At 38.5% G+C, this 20,055-nt stretch overlaps 1 protein-coding gene across 9 annotated transcripts in view; it reads left to right on the top strand.

Annotated features, from left to right (window-relative positions):
- srpk2 (SRSF protein kinase 2) overlaps positions 1-20,055 on the top strand; it is a 74,989-nt gene that overhangs the window by 50,308 nt on the left and 4,626 nt on the right. For 4 of the 9 annotated variants that reach the window (XM_065957011.1, XM_065957007.1, XM_065957013.1 and 1 more), the window contains 12 exons: positions 1,853-1,961; positions 4,366-4,453; positions 5,025-5,112; positions 5,301-5,407; positions 6,309-6,474; positions 9,159-9,199; positions 10,305-10,620; positions 12,701-13,726; positions 14,642-14,742; positions 15,934-16,041; positions 16,148-16,217; positions 18,532-18,624. In XM_065957011.1, coding sequence (XP_065813083.1) covers positions 1,853-1,961; positions 4,366-4,453; positions 5,025-5,112; positions 5,301-5,407; positions 6,309-6,474; positions 9,159-9,199; positions 10,305-10,620; positions 12,701-13,726; positions 14,642-14,742; positions 15,934-16,041; positions 16,148-16,217; positions 18,532-18,624 — 2,313 coding nt within the window. Of the gene's footprint in view, positions 1-1,852; positions 1,962-4,365; positions 4,454-5,024; positions 5,113-5,300; positions 5,408-6,308; positions 6,475-9,158; positions 9,200-10,304; positions 10,621-12,700; positions 13,727-14,641; positions 14,743-15,933; positions 16,042-16,147; positions 16,218-18,531; positions 18,625-18,951; positions 19,045-20,055 lie in introns of all 9 variants that reach the window. The other 5 variants (XM_065957012.1, XM_065957010.1, XM_065957008.1 and 2 more) reach the window with 3 other exon arrangements.

Raw genomic sequence — 20,055 nt, 5'->3', positions numbered from 1 at the left:
TTTGGGCGATATTGGACCAAATTGAATAATGCAAAACGGTGTTAAAATGCATGTGCATTACATATTTTTATCAAACAAAGTTCATATGTATGTGTGCATTTACAAACACCATTTTCATCAGAACAGTATCTAACGATTCATTTCATGATGGATTCATCTCTTGATTACTTTTTAATTTATAATTTTTGGCCTGCATGTTGAAAAAGAGAGAAACATTCAAATCCTAATATCTCATTTTCTAAGGTGAAGTTATCAAATGTATTTCATCAACACAGGTGAGAGCTGTGACCAAAGATGCCAAACATTTTTAATATCGAGGTTTTCTGTCTTACCATCAAATGGTCACTAACACAATATCTGAGGAGCGCCCTGAGGGAATTTCTTTGGCACAAATGTATACACACACTGAAGGATGACCTGTTTGGATCTGGAAGTCAAGGTCAAAATCAAGGTTACTGTAACTTCAAAAACAAGAACAAACTCCCAAAATCATATGCTGGTAATTACAAAATATAAATCAAAATTTGGTTTAAGACCGACTATATTTTCCTCTTTTTCATGTGACTGTATATCTCTCCCAGTCCTGAACTCCTCCTCTGTAGTATAGTCTCTTAGGGAAGTGAGGCGTAACAAACTGGAATCGAACATGTTATGATAGTGACAATGTCCTTTAATCCCTAACCATAAACTGTATCAAAAGTGGGTCTGGGAGCTGTTTTCAGTGGGTCGTGAAGGTGTTCCTTCATGAAGGTGGCCTGGAAAAAAAAGTGGCAAAAAGTATATTAACCGCTTTTAAACATGTTTGTTTTGTTCCATGTCTTTTTTTCTGTCACATGTTTAACACCTTCTGAGATCCAGACTGCACCTTTTTTTTTTCATTAAATAAATCTGATTGGTTGAAAAACATCAGACATTTGGGTTGTGATTATTATTGAAGGAGTTGGTGGTGGGTCCTGAGACTAGACCAGAGACTAGACCAGTTAAGAACCATTGATCTAAACAATATATATATATATATATATATATATATATATATATATATATATATATATATATATATATATATAGAATACCTGTCAGAGAATCATTTTAATTGCCTCTTGACTGGGAAGTAATTATATGAAGTTAAATTATTGTTGACATTTTAAATACCATCTGAGATGTAAGCCATGTTTTAAACATGCGCTTTAACTTTTAACTCTGTAGCCGACATATAGACTAAGTCTAATTGCAATGCAGCTAAAACAAACAAGAATAAGCAAAATGTCCTCAGTAGTTTTGGTGCAAGGCTACAAAGTGGACTACTCACACATGTTGGTCTCTATGTCTCCATGCAAACATGACATCAATAAGAATCTTTGATTATATTAAGTCACAATTTAGATCTCAATGTACAGCCCAGAGTGTGTGCTGTATGTGAAAATATCAATAAAGCTTAAAAAAAAAATCAATAAATATATTTTATTTTGGAAACAGGAACATGCTAACATTTAACATTTTCACTTGAAAAATGTACTTATTATTTTATTAATGATCAACAACTAACCATTTCAGTCCTTACATTTGCTTTAACTGCACCCAGAAGTTTAATAAAGTTTTTCATTTGGTTACTTTATAGATGCTATGTGCTTGTTGCAGTATTTGTGCTTTTCTTTTCTCCTGCGTCTACTTATTAGTTCATCTCTAACACTCACTTGTCTTGTTCTCTGACAGCTCATCATCCCTCCCTCTCTGTGCCCCCCCCCCCTCTCCCCATCCTCTTCCTCACTAATGGATTTCATGTCATTGCCTGGTTATCACTAACAGTCCCCTGTAACCTTCATCTTCTCTCTCTCCTCTTTATCTCTCTCAGGAGGGTACCATCCGGTGAAGATCGGGGATTTGTTCAACGGGCGGTACCATGTGATCAGGAAGCTGGGGTGGGGCCACTTCTCCACCGTATGGCTGTGCTGGGACATACAGTGAGTCACACAAACACACACCTGCACACACACACACACACACACACACACACACACACACACACACACACACACACGCACAAACAGCATAGGATTCTCAGTTGATCTGATGCCTTAAGAGACACAGACATACTTACCACAAACACATCATGACCTAGAAGAAGCCCTCAGCACTCCTCAGCAACCTGTCAGACACCAGCACATCTCTCACACACACACACACACACACACACACACACACACACGTGTGCACACACACATCCGCATTCAAACACGCGCTCTCCTTCAGCTAACCTTGCTCCTCACACTACCATACAGTACACACATCATGCAAACCACACAAACACCACCTCACATGCACCTGTTGGCACTATCTTGCACGTCATCCCAACGACAAACGTTGAAACCAACACCACACTGCTTCAGAACGAAAGCCATCCGTTTGAACTATAATGTTTTTTTTTGTTGTTTTTTTTCGTTCACATGGCACCTAGGATGGACAGGTCACAGTATCGTCCACCCAGTGTCACCTTTCAGTGAATGACACACACGTTTACCTGTGCCACTGGTGTTAATTACACTAATGGTGTTCATATGGATCATGATGGAGTAGAGTTACTGTACGCACACTTTCTTCTCTTCTCTTCTCTTCTCTTCTCTTCTCTTGTCTTTTTCTCTTCTCCTTTCTTCTCTTCTCTTTTTCTCTTCTCCTTTCTTTTCTTCTTGTTTTCTCTTCTCCTTTCTTCTCTTCTCTTCTCTTTTTATCTTTTCTTCTCTTCTCTTCTCTTCTCTTTTTATCTTTTCTCTCTTCTCTTCTCTTTTTATCTTTTCTCTCTTCTCTTCTCTTTTTATCTTTTCTTTTCTTCTCTTCTCTTTTTATCTTTTCTTCTCTTCTCTTCTCTTCTCTTCTCTTTTGTCTTTTTCTCTTCTCCTTTCTTCTCTTCTCTTCTCTTCTCTTCTCTTCTCTTCTCTTCTCTCTTAGTATCATCATCAATGTTTTAAGGCTAGAACTCGATTGTTTTTTTGATTTAAACAGCTAGTTATTATATATTTTTGCCAACTGGGCCGCTTAATTGCAGTTCAACAAAACTTCATAAAGAAAGAAACTCTAAAGCATTAGCCGCTCTCAAAAGCATAACCGGAGATGCGCCCACATGATGTAGAGGTGTCATACAGGTGTGAGTGATTTGCATTCAAAACAAAGTCAGCGATATCATTTAGTGTTTTCTGCAATCGGTTACATTCACTCGGTCATTGATCACTGCTGACTCACTGCTGACTCAAAACAACAGTTTAAAAATGCACTAAGCTAAAAATAAGGACGGTGTTTGAATGTCATCACTTTGCAGTTCTGCAAATATTGAGGCCAAGCACGCTGGGTTTAGTATGCATCATTGTCTTCTCTCACTTTAATCAGATCGTGAAAAAGATACAAGACACAGAGATTAAGTGAAGCTGCTCCTAGACAGGAGTCTATCTCTGATTGTTTTTGTTGTGGGTGGAATATACTTACAGTATTCAAAAATCTTATCTAACTAGAGTCTGCAGCCTGAATGCCGTTCATTTTGGGTTCATATGGTGGAAGGTTTCAGAAGCACTACTTCTGAGGAGTTAATTGGGAATTAAATGTTTCGGGTTTTTTTTGTAGTCTTGATTAAAATATGTTCCTTAACACACAACTTCTTTGAGAACAATCAGATGTGTAGTCACAGGATGGATGTGTTAAGGTCAAAAACAGAGGGTTCAGGATTGATTCCTTTGTTTTGAATATAAGGAAATTTCACTTTAGAGCTGGCTCTTTAGCTTTTGTAATGATTTTTTATTTAAAATCTGGAGTCTGCCCAGAAACGAGACCGAGTCAAAATTATATTTATTCTGAGAAGAGACCAAGACCTTCAAAGGCCGATTTCGAGTACTATAATACAAGTATTTTATGTTTAGTTTCTAGAGATTAAAAGCAGACAAATGTAACATTGGTAGTATATTTCATGATCATTTTCTGTTGTGTGTTTCTGTGCATATGGTGATCAATAAATGACTCATCAGTAGCTTGTAAGGAAACAGCCCTGCGAGACCCTGCCAGTTAAATCATTTGATGCATACAAGTATGCTGGTCTTGAGAAATATTGTGTTGGCTGTTTAGATTTTCACTGACTTCTTCCTTTAGTGGTAATGTAATAACAAAATGTTATGTTATAAAATGCCACAAAGCCAAATTTGCATTTCCAGAGGCAGTGTGGGCAGTGTGAACCACAGCCAAGCAAATGTGTAATCAAAGCAGCTGCTGCAGGACATTTTCTATCAAATCTACAACAAGGACAAATAATCTGTCATTATTGGCTTTTATAAGCCCATTCCTGTGTGAGTCAGTATGAAGTTAAATAACTGTATGTGTGTCTTACAGAGTGAAGAACTTTGTGGCCATGAAGGTGGTGAAGAGCGCCCAGCATTACACAGAGACGGCCCTGGATGAGATCAAGCTGCTGCGATGTGTGAGAATCCGATTAGTCTGACATTTAAGTCTTCACCTCTGTCTTTCACTCTCCCTTTTTACATTAATGGACTCATTTTAATGTCTATCCTTACTTTCTGACTTATTTTTTCCTCACTCTTTTATTTATTCACCATCCTTTTTTCATCTTCCCAATATCCCGTCTCTTCTTTTTTCCTCATTCTTTTCTCCACCCATGCTTCCCCTCTTCACACCTTGCAGTCCCTCCACTCTGAATCTCTGTTGACCAAAACGCTAAAGATACACCGGCCATTTATCTTGCATGCTGAATGAATTTTTCAGCATCTTCTTTCCCTGACATCCATCTAACTCAGCCCCTTTATTTTCTCACCTCTCTCTTTTTCCTTATCCCCTCATCTCTCATCTCTTACTCTACCTTTTGAATTCTCCTTCAGCCACCTATTTCCATCTATCTTTCTTTTCCTTCTCTGTTTTCCTCCCTCTTATCTTTAGTACTTTCTCGTTTCCTTTTCTTATTGTTGTCTCTCCTTCGTCCTCTGCTCCTCCTACCTGCCATGTTTGCTTCATCTCGTTGTCCTCTTGTCCTCCAGGTCAGAGAGAGCGACCCAAACGACCCCAACAAAGACATGGTGGTCCAGCTGATAGATGACTTTAAGATCTCTGGAGTCAACGGCATACGTATCCTGATCAGAATAGTGTGTGTCTTTGTATTTGTGTGTGTGTGTGTGTGTGTGTGTGTGTGTGTGTGTGTGTGTGTGTGTGTGTGTGTGTGTGTGTGTGTGTGTGTGTGTGTGTGTGTGTGTGTGTGTGTGTGTGTGTGTGTGAGAGACGGATAAATAATGTGAGTCCTTGACTCGCTGTCCCAGATGTGTGTATGGTGTTTGAGGTACTCGGTCACCACCTGCTGAAGTGGATTATTAAATCCAACTACCAAGGTCTGCCGCTGCCGTGTGTGAAGAGCATCATCAGACAGGTAAGCACACACACACACACACACACACACACACACACACACACACACACACACACACACACACATACTAACACATACCAAACCCAAATTAGTTTTTACATGTCTCAATACGTTTAAAGAAAAAAAAAAAAGAGATGTTGCCGTCTCTATTTCCACTAAATGTGGATAAATTGTCAGAATTTGAATAATGGCAGGTATCTCCTTAAAGGCTGCAGTGCACAACATATTTAAAGAAAAATTGGTCCTGAATAGAGGTTTATTCTAACGTGATGTCACAGTCTTCTCATTCTGTGAAGCACTGATGCTTTATTTCTTTACCAGCCAATTAGGCAAAAAGTAGGTGTGTGTACCATAAATCATGCATGAGTGCTGTAGTCCTGAGATTATTTGGTTGACCTTGGGGGAAGGAGGTGAAAGAAAAATAGTTAAATATGATTAAAACAGCAAAAGAATCAGTCAGCAAGATTCACACCCATCCCTTACCTTCTTAACAGTGAACGGTATTGTTCACTTCACACTTCAGAGTTACTGTCCGTTACAGATTTAGGACCGTTGGGCTCCTTCCCCTCAGCCACCTGATGCGCATGTGAAGAGCCGCTGTGAGCTTCTCTTAAGCTCAGCTGAAGATGAGTACATATTAAATCAGACTGTTCTCCCCTCTTCAATCTCAAAGTCGACAGACACAAACAAATTAAAGAACCAGAAAAAAGCCTCTCTGCTCTGCCCTCAGAGTTAGACAAGCACCAGAAGAGCGGCTAATGAGAAAGAGGAATGAAAAGAGGGCGAGAAGGAGAACTAAACAGGGAGAGGCTTTCTTTTGTCTTCTTTTTTTTTTTTTTTTTTGTGTAAACTTGTTTGTTAGTTGTATAATGTGTGTCTGTTTATCTGAATGTGTTTGCAGGTCTTGCAGGGTCTGGACTACCTCCACACTAAATGTAAAATCATCCACACAGACATCAAGCCAGAGAACATCCTGATGTGTGTAGATGACACCTTCGTTAGACGCATGGCCATGGAGGCTACCGAATGGCAGAAAGCTGGAGCTCCCCCTCCCTCTGGATCAGCAGGTAAACACAAAAACACTCGTGATGAGTACCTCAAGTGACATAGTTTAACATTTGAGAAAGTTTTCTTCGTCTCTGAGAGTTGGATGGGAGAATTGACATTTTCCAACTCGAAACAGAAATCCCAGTATCCTTTCAAAATAAGAGTTTCATATTCTCAGCGGCCTTCTCAGCAATCTGACAGTTGTTCTAAAACACCTTAAAAGCTTCACCTACAGATTTATGACCAAGAAAGTTTTAACCATACAAAAAGCGTTTGACTTGCGCATCTTTCTTTGTTCCTTTGCAATATGAACTGTGAAGTTAGCCTTTACCTGAGACCCCCAGAACACAAAAAAGAAAGTCAGATTCAAAACCCTTATTAACCTCCAAATGTTTTTGTAAGGTTAATCAAACAAGACGAATCATGTTACGTAAGTCTTGTGCTTTAGAGGTGCTGTTAGACAGATTTTTTACTTTTATGCAAGGCCAGCAGTTTCCCCTTTTTGTTAGTCTACAGTATATGCTGAGCGAGAGCTGCTGGCTGAGGCTTCGTATTTAGCATTCACACATGAGAGAGAGGTCTTCATCATTTAATCAGAAAGCTTATTTTAGTATTCCGAGAACACATCAGCATCTGTAACGAACTCGCTGAAAGTAAGTGACAACGAAGAGGTATCACACATGAAACAAGTTTTAGAGGAAGTTCATTTCTTATAAACCGAAGTTTAAACAATCATAATTATGTGAGTCTGATCAATCAGTCATGAATGAAATGTATGGGTGAGTGTAGTGTTGGGAAGTGCAAAAAAAACCAAAAACATCTGGTTGAGCCATGAGGGAAAGAGGAGAGAGAGAAAAGAGTGTAAGCCACTTAAATGAGCTGAGGCCTGATTAACTCAGGTGTACACAAAGTTAACTGATGTTCTTCATGACTCTGCCTATTTGCTGCTGAGCCAGGAAGTTAAACCAACAAATACAGGCAGAGAGGGCTGGACGTCCCAGTTAGACCTTACTTGGGACCCTTGGAACATAGGGATTACCCCTATGAGCAGAAATAATCAAGTCTGGCTAAAGTTAAGTTAATTCTTGTGCTTGAAAGGTACAGTTAGACAGATTTGTTACTTTTATGCAAGGCCAGCAGTTTCCCCTTTTTTTCCAGTGTGCTGGTTGAAGCTTCATATTTAGCATTTCCACGAGAGTGGTCTTAATCACTTAATCTGAAAGCCAATTTTAGTATTCCAGGGAACGTCAATACTTGTTCCTTACTGAAAACTTTACTTCCATATTAGCATTCATTTAATAGAGCACAAGAAAGGAAACTAGCCAAAAGGTTTTCCTGATGAATGTCACAGCCCCTAGTAGCTTAACAGCTCATATTGTTAATTTGATTTGTAACTAAAAATCAAATGAATACACCCTCATGACTACTAAAGCACTCCTCTTTCCTCTCTGAATGGTTGGGTTGCTCTGTACATGAAAGGAGTCACAGGGAAGCCTCCTGTGCCTCCTCACTTTCTTCACACGAGACATTTTTTTTTTTTTTTTTTTTTTGCTTTTTTTTTCATCTCCTGTCAACAAGTTCCTCCACTGGAAGAAAAAATGAAGGTGTTGAAAAAAGAGAATCACCGTCTTGACAAACTCGACATGAACCCTGTCCTCCCGGTGAACCACACAATGAGCTGTCAATTGCTTGCATCAGCTGAAGAAATGCTTATGAGCCATGGGGGAAACCAATTATACTGCTTACATTTCTACGCAATTAAAGCCGGGCACAAACCCATCAGCTGTCAAAACAGGAGGGCTGACTGTTGACAAAATCTGACTTTGATCGAAGAGGCAAAGTAAATAAAACATTTTAATGTCATTAACATAACAGGAGAAGCGCTTATCATCCAAAAACAAAAGTGAACATTTCCTGCTTCATTCTGCAACATGAAGCGACAAAAAGGACATGCTCTTGATTGTTTGTGTTTTTATGACGTTTATATTTTGGTTAAAAGAATGTTTCCTGATGAATCATTGTAGCTCCTGATCGATTTTGCTGGAAACTCTCAGCTAATGACACAAAAATAACTGAACATGTGTGTCTGTCTCTCCGTCCCTGCACATATTTGGAGACTATTTTTCTTCAAAATACAAAAGATGGATCATTTTCTGTTTAAAGAAACGTTTGGAAATGTATCAGTTCTTAATATGAGGCATGTTTCTTTACAATGTTCAATAATAATTATATTCATTATTTTATTTCTATTGGTTAGTAACACTCTACTCTTTTGGAAAAGTCTGTTCTTTTAACCTGAAACCTTCAAAGACCAACGTATGCCACTCAAAGTTCTTGTTTGATGGGCTTGAACTGATATTCTACTCATTGACTACATTATAGAAAGAGTTTCTATCCTCTTTCTCCAACCAGTCTTTGGATTTCCACTTTCTTTTTTGTGCAACAACTCCCCTCGTTTTCAGCAACATGTCAGAGCGAGATTTGATCTTGATGGAGGAAGCTTTTTCATATTGTTGTCTGACCTTTTGAATGATAAATGACATTCTGTAAGTATCACATAAATAAAGAGATCGATTCAGAACCCTCCCTCTTTCAGATGAGCAAATGATGGAGACACGGATTGAACTTAGCTTGTTGGCGAAAAAAAGATGTCTGTGACACTTTGAGAGTGTCTGATTGTTGTTGTTTTCTCTCTGTCTGTCAGTTAGCACAGCCCCCCAGCTCAAACCGGTGAGTACAACAGATGTGAGTATGAAATGAGAGCCGTGCACACACACACAAACATAAACACACATAGACACAACATTCAGCATGTCATATTGTTCAGTGATGATAGCTCGAGTTGCAGGGAGGGTGCTCAATGCATTGGATGTTTTATTATCAGTTATCAAATAAGTATGTTTTTATGAGCAGGTTTTTAAACTGCTTTAAAGCTCACACTTCTCTAAATTAGAAAATGATTTTAACAACAAAATCCTGAGGAAACATTGCTCTATCAATAAAGAGATTTTAATACATAATGTCCCAGATACGGTATCTTTGAATTAGAAACTAGTTCCTTTGAAAGTCCCTTTCTAAAATATATTTGATGAAGATATACTATATTACCTTGACCCAAACACCAACTTTTTATAAGCCAGGAAAAATATCTCTATTTTCAACCCAGTAACCGCATTTTCTTTGTAGTGGTTTATTTGTAGTTTAAGACGTTTTTTTTTCATATGTAATATTTTGTATCAAGTACACATTTTTGCAAAAACATTTTTTTATAATCCCTGAATAAAGACATCCCCACTTATTATGTTTACCTTTGTATAACTTAAAACCTCAGTTCCTCTGCATCATCAGTACTGTGCAATGTTTTGATTGACAGTCGTCTGGCAGCGTGAGCAAACAGCCTCAAATCCAACCCGAGGTTTAATCAAATGCTGCTAAAGCCTTTTAGTACATGGACTTATTAGGCATCTCCTTTTTCTTAAAGTGTTCCACGTTACAACCAGCAGTTAGACCATAAACAATAAAAAAATAAATGCTGAAAGTCTCCCAAATTACCAAAACTGATCTTACTTAGGAGGAAATGTGTGCAGTAGTATAAAGGACAGTGCCCCCTTTTTTATGAGAATAAGATGAGTGTTGTATAGACTTTAAGGAATTTTCAACTTTTTCTATATTACAAATAAAATTATATTTCTTTGATGAGCTGAAAATATCAAACCAAAAACAATACTATAATTATGACCCGGCATTCACATTAGCAACACAACATTAAGCGTCCTATTCATTTGTGTGTTTGCCTCCTTGTGACCTTCTCGCCTCCTCTCCCGTCCTGTTTTTTTTTTCCCCCGCCTAGGTGGGAAAGATCTCCAAGAACAAGAAGAAGAAGCTGAAGAAGAAGCAGAAGCGTCAGGCCGAGCTGCTGGAGAGGCGTATGCTGGAGATCGAAGCCCTGGAGAGAGAGGCAGAGAAGAAGGACGAACGAGCCAAAGACGGGGGAGAGAAAGGGGACCATGAACACAACCCGCCTTCGCCCCACAAGAAGACACCGCCGCCGATAGGACCCAGCATGGCCCTGGGAGAGAGCGATGATGATGATGAGGAGGAGGAGGACGATGAGGAGGAGGAGGAAGGGGAGAAGGAGAGGCCCATCAGGTTGACAAATCATACATGTGAGTAACTCGACCCCTGGAGTTTACTTTGGGGAAGTGCAGAATAAAGTTACTCTTTGATATCAGATTTCATGAATAGATTCTACTCACCCTTACTATTAAAAATGGAGTATGATACATATACGTACATATACTATTACTGTAGATGTCTTTTAGGGACACCCTGGTGGTCTATGCTTTAAGTTTTCCTGTGGCTTTTTCTTGTAAACAAACAATAGTTATTGGGTATTAATACCTCGTTATATCTATTGACAGATATCTGAAGATAAATTAAGAATCTGTAAAAGAGGGGAAATATTTTGGTGGAATTATTCTGGTTTCTGTGTGTTGATACGTCGGTTGGTCAAATCTGGTCGTTTCTGTTTCCTCGTCTTTTTTTGGCACATTTCTGCGTGTCTTGAAAAAATTACTGCCTCCTGTACATTATTCATTTTCAGGAATGTGTACAATATTCACACCCCTGCATGTTCATCCTCATGTGTGTTCATCTGCTCCACACAGTCATATTGTAGGCCACAAACTCTTTAATCTTTAATATTCATGCAGTACAACTGTCACATCGCTGGTTTTGATACAGCTTTGAATCTCTGTTGCATCTCAAACCTTTACCACGTTTCCAATTCCTGTTGGTATCGATGATACAGTCTTTAGATAAAAGAAAGATACTTAATAAATGAGTAGCAATGCTCTTGACCTCTTTTTATAAAAAATACAAATGCTGAAACTTGTCCCCTCATATTTGGATGTAAAGTTTTTCTGTATAGTAAGGTTTACTTACTTCTTCATTAACATAACAGAGATTTAACTAAATTACAAAATCAGTAAAAGGCATTAAAGGCTCTATTATAACCCCAATTTAAAAATGTCTTGTTTTTTTGAGTTGATGTCTTAATTCTAAACTCTTCATTTCATCATTTGATCTGGCTGATGTTGCAAAATTTAACATTTCAGGAACTGGAATTTGAAGTCTAGTAACAGTATTTGTATGCTCTTTTTAACTGCACAAAATGTTTTTACATGTACTGAATGACTTCAGTAAAGATAACATATTTAAATATTCATATTAGATTATTTTTTATATATCGTGTTTCCTCCCACTCCAGTGTGCATTTACATATTTCATAACCACTGTATGTCTATTGTCACAGGGAATATAGTTTATAGAATATAGTTTTGTCAAAAACAAGTCATTTTATTTTTTATTGAATGCTCTCTGGCCCATATAGTTGGGAGAATGTCCGTTTAGGAGGAAGTCCTCTTACAAGGCTTTTTAATCTCTGACATCTGTTCGACTGCTGCTTCACTGCAGTGATTTTTGTACTGTACATCGTCACAGCCTGGTTCAGACCTCTGAATCATCCCTTCATGTCTGATTTGCAAAACACAGCTGCACTGCACTTATTTGCTATTGTGCTTTAATGTGAGATGACACCGAAATCCAGTTGACTTTTCAAAATAGCCTCGCAGAAATAAAATAATTAAATGTTCCGTTTAAGGTTTGTGCAATTTGTTTCAATTGGTGATTATTAATAAGATTGTATTTTAGAAGTCCTATATTTGACTCTTGTGTCCTTTAACATAAAAATGATCCTTTACATCTATAGTCAATCCTTTACAATGCTTCCTTTCTCTAAGTTGAATACATTGTGAAGGCCAGGTGATCTTAGGTCATCGTCTACTGTACACCGGTCATTGAAAACTAGAGGGTGATTTTCTGAGCCTATATCAGACCTGCAGAATGAGTGAGTGTGTGAATGTGTGTATTCAGGTTTGTGCAGTCTGCCTCTGAATGAATAGGAGGTGGACTCGCTCCAACCAGCTGCCCACACAAGTCCCACAGTGTATGGGACGCTGGGCTGATTCACACAAAAAGAACCCTGCCTTTCTCCGTCTCCCTCCTCCACCCCTGTCTCTCCACCTTCTGTCTCTATCATTCTCCTTTTCTCTCTTCTCTCTGCAATCTTTATTCACTTTTTTTATGCGCCTTTCTACACTGCCTACGCTGTCCTTGAATGTGCTTGTATCTCGTTCCCACCTACTTCCTTTCTTAACTGTTTTTCTCATTTTCTTTCAATATAAGGTGCAGCGCCTCCCCAGGAACAGAGCGAGGCTCCTAACATCCCTGAAGACAACCCCGATGAGGAGGTGGAAGAGGAGGAGGAGGATGAGGATGAGGAGGAGGAGGATGAGGAGGAGGATGAGGAGGAGGAAGAAGAAGAGGAGCTCACTCCTATTGCTGAACAAGAGACCCCAATTCCCCCTAAAACAGAACAAGGTAATGGAGATCATACGCAGACAGAAGAAGAAGGCGAGGAGGGGGAGAAGGAGGAATTCAAAGGGGTAGAGGATGGGACTGAGAAAGAGGTAGCAGAGGAGAAAGAAGAGCAGGAGGAGGAGGAGGAAGAGGAGGAAGAAGATGATGAGGAGGAGGAGGAGGAGGAAGAAGAGGAGGAGGAGGAGGAGGAGGAGGAGAAGAAGAAGAAAGAGACTGAAAAAGAGGAGAAGGAGAAAGAGGAGCCAAAGAGTGAAGGCCAAACAGAGGAGAAGGCAGAGGTAGAAGAGGAGTCAAAGGAGAAGGAAGGGGAGGATGAGGAGGAAGAGGAAGAGGAGGAGGAGGACGACGACGACGAGGAAGATGACGATACAACGGCAGACCTCATCACATTGAGCACCTCCCCCATCAAACCTGACAACAACAAAAGCAATTCGGTCAAAAGCAATTCGGTCAAAACCAACGGTCACGTTTTGTTGGGATCTGAGGGACTAAAACCAAACCCTGGCATTCCTCCTACTCCTTCCCCAACCCCTGAGCCTCTCCTCTGCCCCCTGGTGGAGTCTGAGCTCAGCTACACGGACAGGGACAACTCTCTCAGCTCTGGTTATGAGATGCACAACGGTGAGGTGAGTGAGATGGGGCTGACCAACGGCTCCAGTGATCGCCACCGGGCCATAATGCCCATCTTCCCCGACCTGCCCCTGGATCCTTTGCCAGGAAACCCCATTTCTCTTGGAATGGCGGACATTGGAGCAGGGCTGTTGACCAACAGCCCGACCGCTGACCGCAGTCGCACTGTGTCGTCCTCAAGCACGGGGGACACACCCAAAGGTAAGAATTCAGTTATGGTCAGTTATGGTAAATTTATTTATTTGCACAATATATTGAAACTCATCAAAGAACTTACAATTATTCATATGCAGAGGGTATAACCCAACAAATTGTTTGCTGCCTTATTGTATTTTTGATGCAGGATGTAACCACAATTTCCCAGTTTGGGATCAATAAAGTAATTCTATTCTATTCTATTCTATTATTCTATTATTCTATTATCGTGACTATTAAAGATGTTGGTGTATTTTGACAGACTTTTCCAATTATTGGAAGTTTCTGTAATTTTCCCTGCATTCAAATGAATAGTTTGAATGTCCAGATTGTGTGATGGTATTTGTTAAATAAAATTTTAGTTTAATTTAATTTAAAAAGAAATTAACAAATGATTGAATTCAGCCTGATATGCGCTTCCTTCTTGCCAAGATCTATAAAAAGAGGACATTTTGATCGACATAAAAATTAGAATTTTACTTGGATATGGAAGGGAAAGGAAAGATGATGATACGATTGGTCGAGGTAACTCGTCAGCACAACATGATTTAACATCTCTGTTGTCTTTAATATAAAATAAGATAATCCAGAGATCTCCTGTGGGAATTATTAATGACTCACTATCACTGTTGCTCATCCGCCCACAGTATTATTATTATTATCATCAATTACTTGGACTCCTACCTAGTGGCTCCAGGGTCACCTTTAAGGGTCACATCTCCAAAGCACAACAACAGTTTTAAACAGCATCCCGTTAATCTGTTATTCAGTTATGCAACACTCTGAATAATTCATCGGGAGAAAGTTAGTGCTGAGTTCATATTATTTGGATCCCATCTGAAGATTCCTCGTTCTGTAATAATGTGTAGTGGTACATCGAAGTGTGTAAACCCTTCTTGTGTTTCCACTCTGTCTGTGCAGTCCGGGCCAGAGCTGCAGACCTCTTGATCAACCCACTCGACCCACGAAACGCTGAATCTATTCGAGTCAAAATCGCTGATCTTGGAAATGCCTGTTGGGTGGTAAGACGCAGTTCTACACATATTCATGAAGGTGGTAGCAAAATAAAAAGACAACAAAAAACAACTAAGCATACAATGTTTATGTACACAAATAACATGTACACAAAATTCATACTCAAAATAATACAAGTAATTAGATCAATCTGAACTCCCTTTTTATTTGAAAGTGTTTTAATAAATCTGAGTACAACAGACCGTAATATGAAAAATTGCATAATTTCAATACACAGTATTTGTTACCAAACCAATATTATAGCCTGTTAGAGGGCTGTGCACATACTCATAGAACCGGAGTTACATCCAGTAACTGAACACAGAGGAGAGTAAAGGAGTTTGTCTGTCTAAGTTTGCAGCTCCAGACTACAGCAGGCTGTTTGTTGTCAACTGTTACCACCAGCTGATACCTGTATGACACAGACACGGTCCGACAGCATCCGGAGCTGCTGTTGGATCTCACACGAGACGCAGGAGGATTTAAATACGTTTTTTTCTACAACTGTAGATACGGCAGAGGGCGCTTGTTGTTAAGCTGCTGCAGGAAACACTGTATAACTTAAATTCAGCCTTTATACACAGTGGTAAAACTGGTTTAATATTCTGTCTAAAACATTTGGTAAACACACATGTTCCAAGATCTCTTTTTACATGAAAAAAATAATCATATTTGGGAAATATACATACTAATGTGGACACATAAGGCTTATTTTCTTCAAGCCGTTAATAATCTCGTCATCTTTCAGTGGTTTTTATATAGTTGGGTTAGTAAACATAAATTGTGCTCTTTTACCAATACTGTATGTGATACTGTGACTCCACTTTATAAATATACTATAAAAATCCTTCTCACTAATTATTTGGAAAGTTATTCAAAATGGAAAACCCATGAAGTGAGTGATTTTGGATATACCACTGGATTTAAATTGGTTTAAAATGTTTCTTCCCACAAATATAGTGAGTAATTCTCAAAAATATTTTGCACAAGGGTACGTTTTGAAAGAGTGATATCATTGTAAATAAAAAGACAGGAAAACACGTGTAGAGGATGGTTTATTGGCATTTTCAAATACTGCACATCTTTTGTAATGTGAACTTATGTTACAGTTAGACTAATGTCCATCCTCTCCTCTCCTCTCCTCTCCTCTCCTCTCCTCTCCTCTCCTCTCCTCTCCTCTCCTCTCCTCTCCTAAACAGCACAAGCACTTTACCGAGGACATCCAGACGAGACAGTATCGTTCCATTGAAGTCCTGATAGGAGCTGGTTACAGCACTCCTGCAGACATCTGGAGCACTGCCTGCATGGTGAGCAGAACACATGCACATATACAGCACATATAAACAGTTCTTTCTTTTATTTATACACAGACAGTATAGACTCACGTACAAAACTCTGTTTGATCTCTTGTAGGCCTTTGAACTGGCGACTGGAGATTACTTGTTTGAGCCTCACTCTGGAGAAGACTACTCTCGTGATGAGGGTGAGTATCTAAATCTGACGCACACTCAAGACTGTTAATTTCCAAAAATAAAGAAGTAGAAAATGTGTCACTTCAAAGTATTCCACTAGAGTTTCACAGCTGAATATTTTATCCTATGAGAGTTAGCTTGAGGTACGGTTTACTGAAGTGTTTGACTCAAAGATGAAAAAGTATTGAAGAAAGGTAATGAAGAAAAAATCTGTGTTTTAAATGTATTAAGAAGTGTTAGGTTGGTCTAGTTTCATATGAAAATGTGTGTTTGCAATTCAAACTCAATGTGTTTTATCAAATGTCTCCATTGTTCAGATGCATCGTGGCTGATACGTATTTTGATCTTGATCCCTTTACTGTTGATCAAGATCTCTTTGTTTTCCACACAACATAAAAATGTGGTTCGAATAGCATTTACTTCAAACACTGACATTTAATTCTGATTTCACAGAGATTGGAACAGGATGGAAATGTCATGATTATCTTATACCTGCCAAAAAATAGATACAATTCTTCTCCCACAATCACTGAAATACTTAAATCTCTAAACTTAAACTGTCATTTGTTCTCTGAGTGAACCTTCTTTTTTAGTAGAAAACAAACAACAGTCTTTTATTAGTTAGCTATAAATCAATGCATAAAAAAGACAGATAAATTAATATATCTCTGCAGATTTCAAAGTAAGACAGCTTTTTCAAGTCACTTGTCAGTATATGAAAGATTTTCCTGATGAAGTAAAATGTTATATTGAGTATCTTAGAAGTATTAGTAGTAGAATTACTAACATAAAATCCTGTATCCTTTCATCAGATTGCACAGAATTAAATTGATTTAAGGAGTCTTGTGCTTATAATACTCTACTACCCAATAAGAAACACAAAAAAGTTATTTATGTTATAATGGTAATTTTGCTGTTTTCTTTTAGGCACTAGTATCTGATTGTATACGATTGATTGTATAAAAAACAGAGTACCTCACAGTTAGTATCCTAAGTATGGATGTGTTGTTGTTTTGAATATTTTCTCCAAAATGCTTCTGAACAATGGACAAAATACAGTTAGATTTTTACGAGTACTGTTTTAAACTGATGGGAAAAAAAAGTGCACTTCACTCAAATGATAGCCAACCCTCACCCCAGAATCCCCCTGTCCACTGTCGACTGTGAATCCTGTCCTTTAGCTCTGCTGCTATGCCTCCACTCATCCTCACCTTCACCTGCATGTGCTCAACATCTGGACTTGGTATAGAATACTAGATTGACATCACATTTTTCCTACAATCTGACCTTTAAAACAGTAACTTTAGGGCAACTTTAATCAGTAGTAATGTTTGAGTATTTGATCACTTATACAGTCCTCCTATTGCTATGTAAACCCCTCGCAGACATGCATCCATATATTTAATTTAATCTGCTCTACCATGATATGTAAATGTCCTTGAGATCTCAGCTTATTTATGTTGTATCTCAGAGTTGCAAAAGCACAAAACAAACATAGAAATGAACTTAAACTAGCAGAATATGTCGAGCTCTCGAGGAAACACCTGAAATGAATCTTTAATCACAGAAATAACTCCTTATCAAATAAAACTGAGTCATTAAACGTATGGATGCATGTCTGCTTATGGCCTCCATGAATTACTAAAGCACTGCATTCCCTATATTTGCATGTGAACTCCAGTCATCAACCCTACTCATCCCCTGACTTTATATCATACAAAATAAAACCTGTTTCAAACAATGCATCCTCATCAGCATTTCTTACATCCTCTGATCTTTGATCCTACCAACTCACTGTGGTATTTTTCTCACTGCCTGTGTGACCCACAGACAGTTAACCTCATCTTGCATGTGTTGCACAGATAATAAGCCACTGTCAGATGTATCATGACATCTTGATAATTAAACTTCGAGACACCCGTGAACTCCCAGCACTGAGGCCAAATTTAAAATAAAGTTTAGTGTTCTAGTTCACTGAAGTCTGAATGCATGTCACTTTAATTCTAAAGCTGATCATTTTCATTTCATCACCACTGCTGTGGAGGCACAGCTCACTAACAGGTTTTTCTCCTTTACTCTCTGTGACTGTCTCTTTTTTCCTTCCTTCCCTTTCCTCTCTTTTTACTCCTCCCTCCCCTCTCTGTGATTTTTTCAACCCATCACTTCCCCTTTCTTACCTAAAATCCAACATTTTTTTTTGTCTATTATCTCCTTCTCTTCTTTCTTGTCTTTACATTTTCTCTTCCCTTGCCTCCCTTGTTCTTTCGGTTATCCTTTTTCCTTCCCTTTCTCCTCCTCCCCTCCCTCCCCCTCTCTCCTCCATAGACCACATAGCTCACATCATTGAGCTGCTGGGCTGTATTCCGAGGCACTTTGCACTCTCCGGAAAATATTCCCGGGAGTTCTTCAACAGAAGAGGTAGCGATGGACAGAGAGCTGGAGGGAATGGGACACACTGATGTATATGGTGGGCTAGAGTGGACACTAGCAGACAATCAGGATGGCATATTTGTTAAACATTTTCATTTTGATTGGACTTACAAGTTAAATAATGACTAAAAACATGCAAACAGTCAAGTAAAAGCTGCAGAACTTCAAGGAGTTCCAGTAGACATCCATCTGCGAGTGTGTCCATGGAGTTCACTTGATCAGCAGTGTGTGTCAGTCCCATACAGCCAAAGGTGTTGACGTGTGTGTGCATGCTGTAATGCCTGTTCCCTTTGTGATGTATGTGGTGGTGGGCAGACCACATCGCTCTGATCATGGAGCTCCTTGGGAAGGTCCCACGCAAAGTGTTCGCAGCCGGGAAGTACAGCAGAGAGTTTTTCTCCAAGAAAGGTAAAGGACAAGGACAAGTGCCGAGCTGGCCTTGTAGGTGTACGTATGGCGGTGGTGTGCATAATGGAGTCTTGTGTGTGGTAAAGTTTGTGGTACTGCCACAATAATCTAAATGTAGTCCATTTAAAAACATGTACAAAAAATGATAACATGTAAACATACACAAATATAAGAAAATTAAATAAAAGAGTTTTTGAAATAAGTCATGTCAATAAAAGGCTAAGATTTTGTTTGTCTCCCTAAAGATCTTGTATTAAAGAAGTCTGGCCTTACGTAAAGTAACCAAACACATTAATCACAATTTCATGGTCAAATTACAATTAAATACAGCTCAACAATCATTGTATAGATGCATTTATTCCAAATTATATGAACTAACTCACGGAAACTAAGTGAATAAATGTATTAGAGTTAATAAAGGTTTTTATACTAAAAAGTACCTCGTTCAGGGGCCTGTGATTAATATGGGAAAATATCATTGGTCCTTTAAACTGTTTTTGTTTTCTATCCGTTCATGAAAAAGCAAACATCTACAATAATATTTGACAATTTTGTAAGGGAACTCAAATCCTTGAACAGTAGGTCGCTCAACATATCTTAAAGATGACGACGTAGATCGACGTCTTCACTTTGTATGTATTTGTAATTATGCTGAATTGTTGATCAGTGAAGTGATATTAATTAAAATGATCATAATAACAATTATGTTTGTATATCACTTTACAAAAACAAGTTATAAAATACTTTACAGTCAAAACAAGGCAAAATAATAAAGTCAAACACAAATAAATTAAAGCAGATAAACAGAGAAATAAGACCCAATACAGCAAGAAAAACCCATATATCAATAAAAACCCAGTACAAAAGTGCAACAAAGCCAACAGAAAAGAAAAGGAGATTTAAAAGAGGACTTCATTAACAAGAATTTAAAGTTATACCCATGGATATTAATGAATTGTTACAACCATAGTATCTGATAAATATGCTGCATATGATATTCTGTTCTGTTAT

Source organism: Labrus bergylta, chromosome 7 (genome assembly GCF_963930695.1).
Source record: "Labrus bergylta chromosome 7, fLabBer1.1, whole genome shotgun sequence".
Taxonomy (NCBI): Eukaryota; Metazoa; Chordata; class Actinopteri; order Labriformes; family Labridae; genus Labrus; species Labrus bergylta.
Note: the sequence above shows the minus strand (reverse complement) of the source record. Positions and strands in the feature narration are given on the sequence as shown.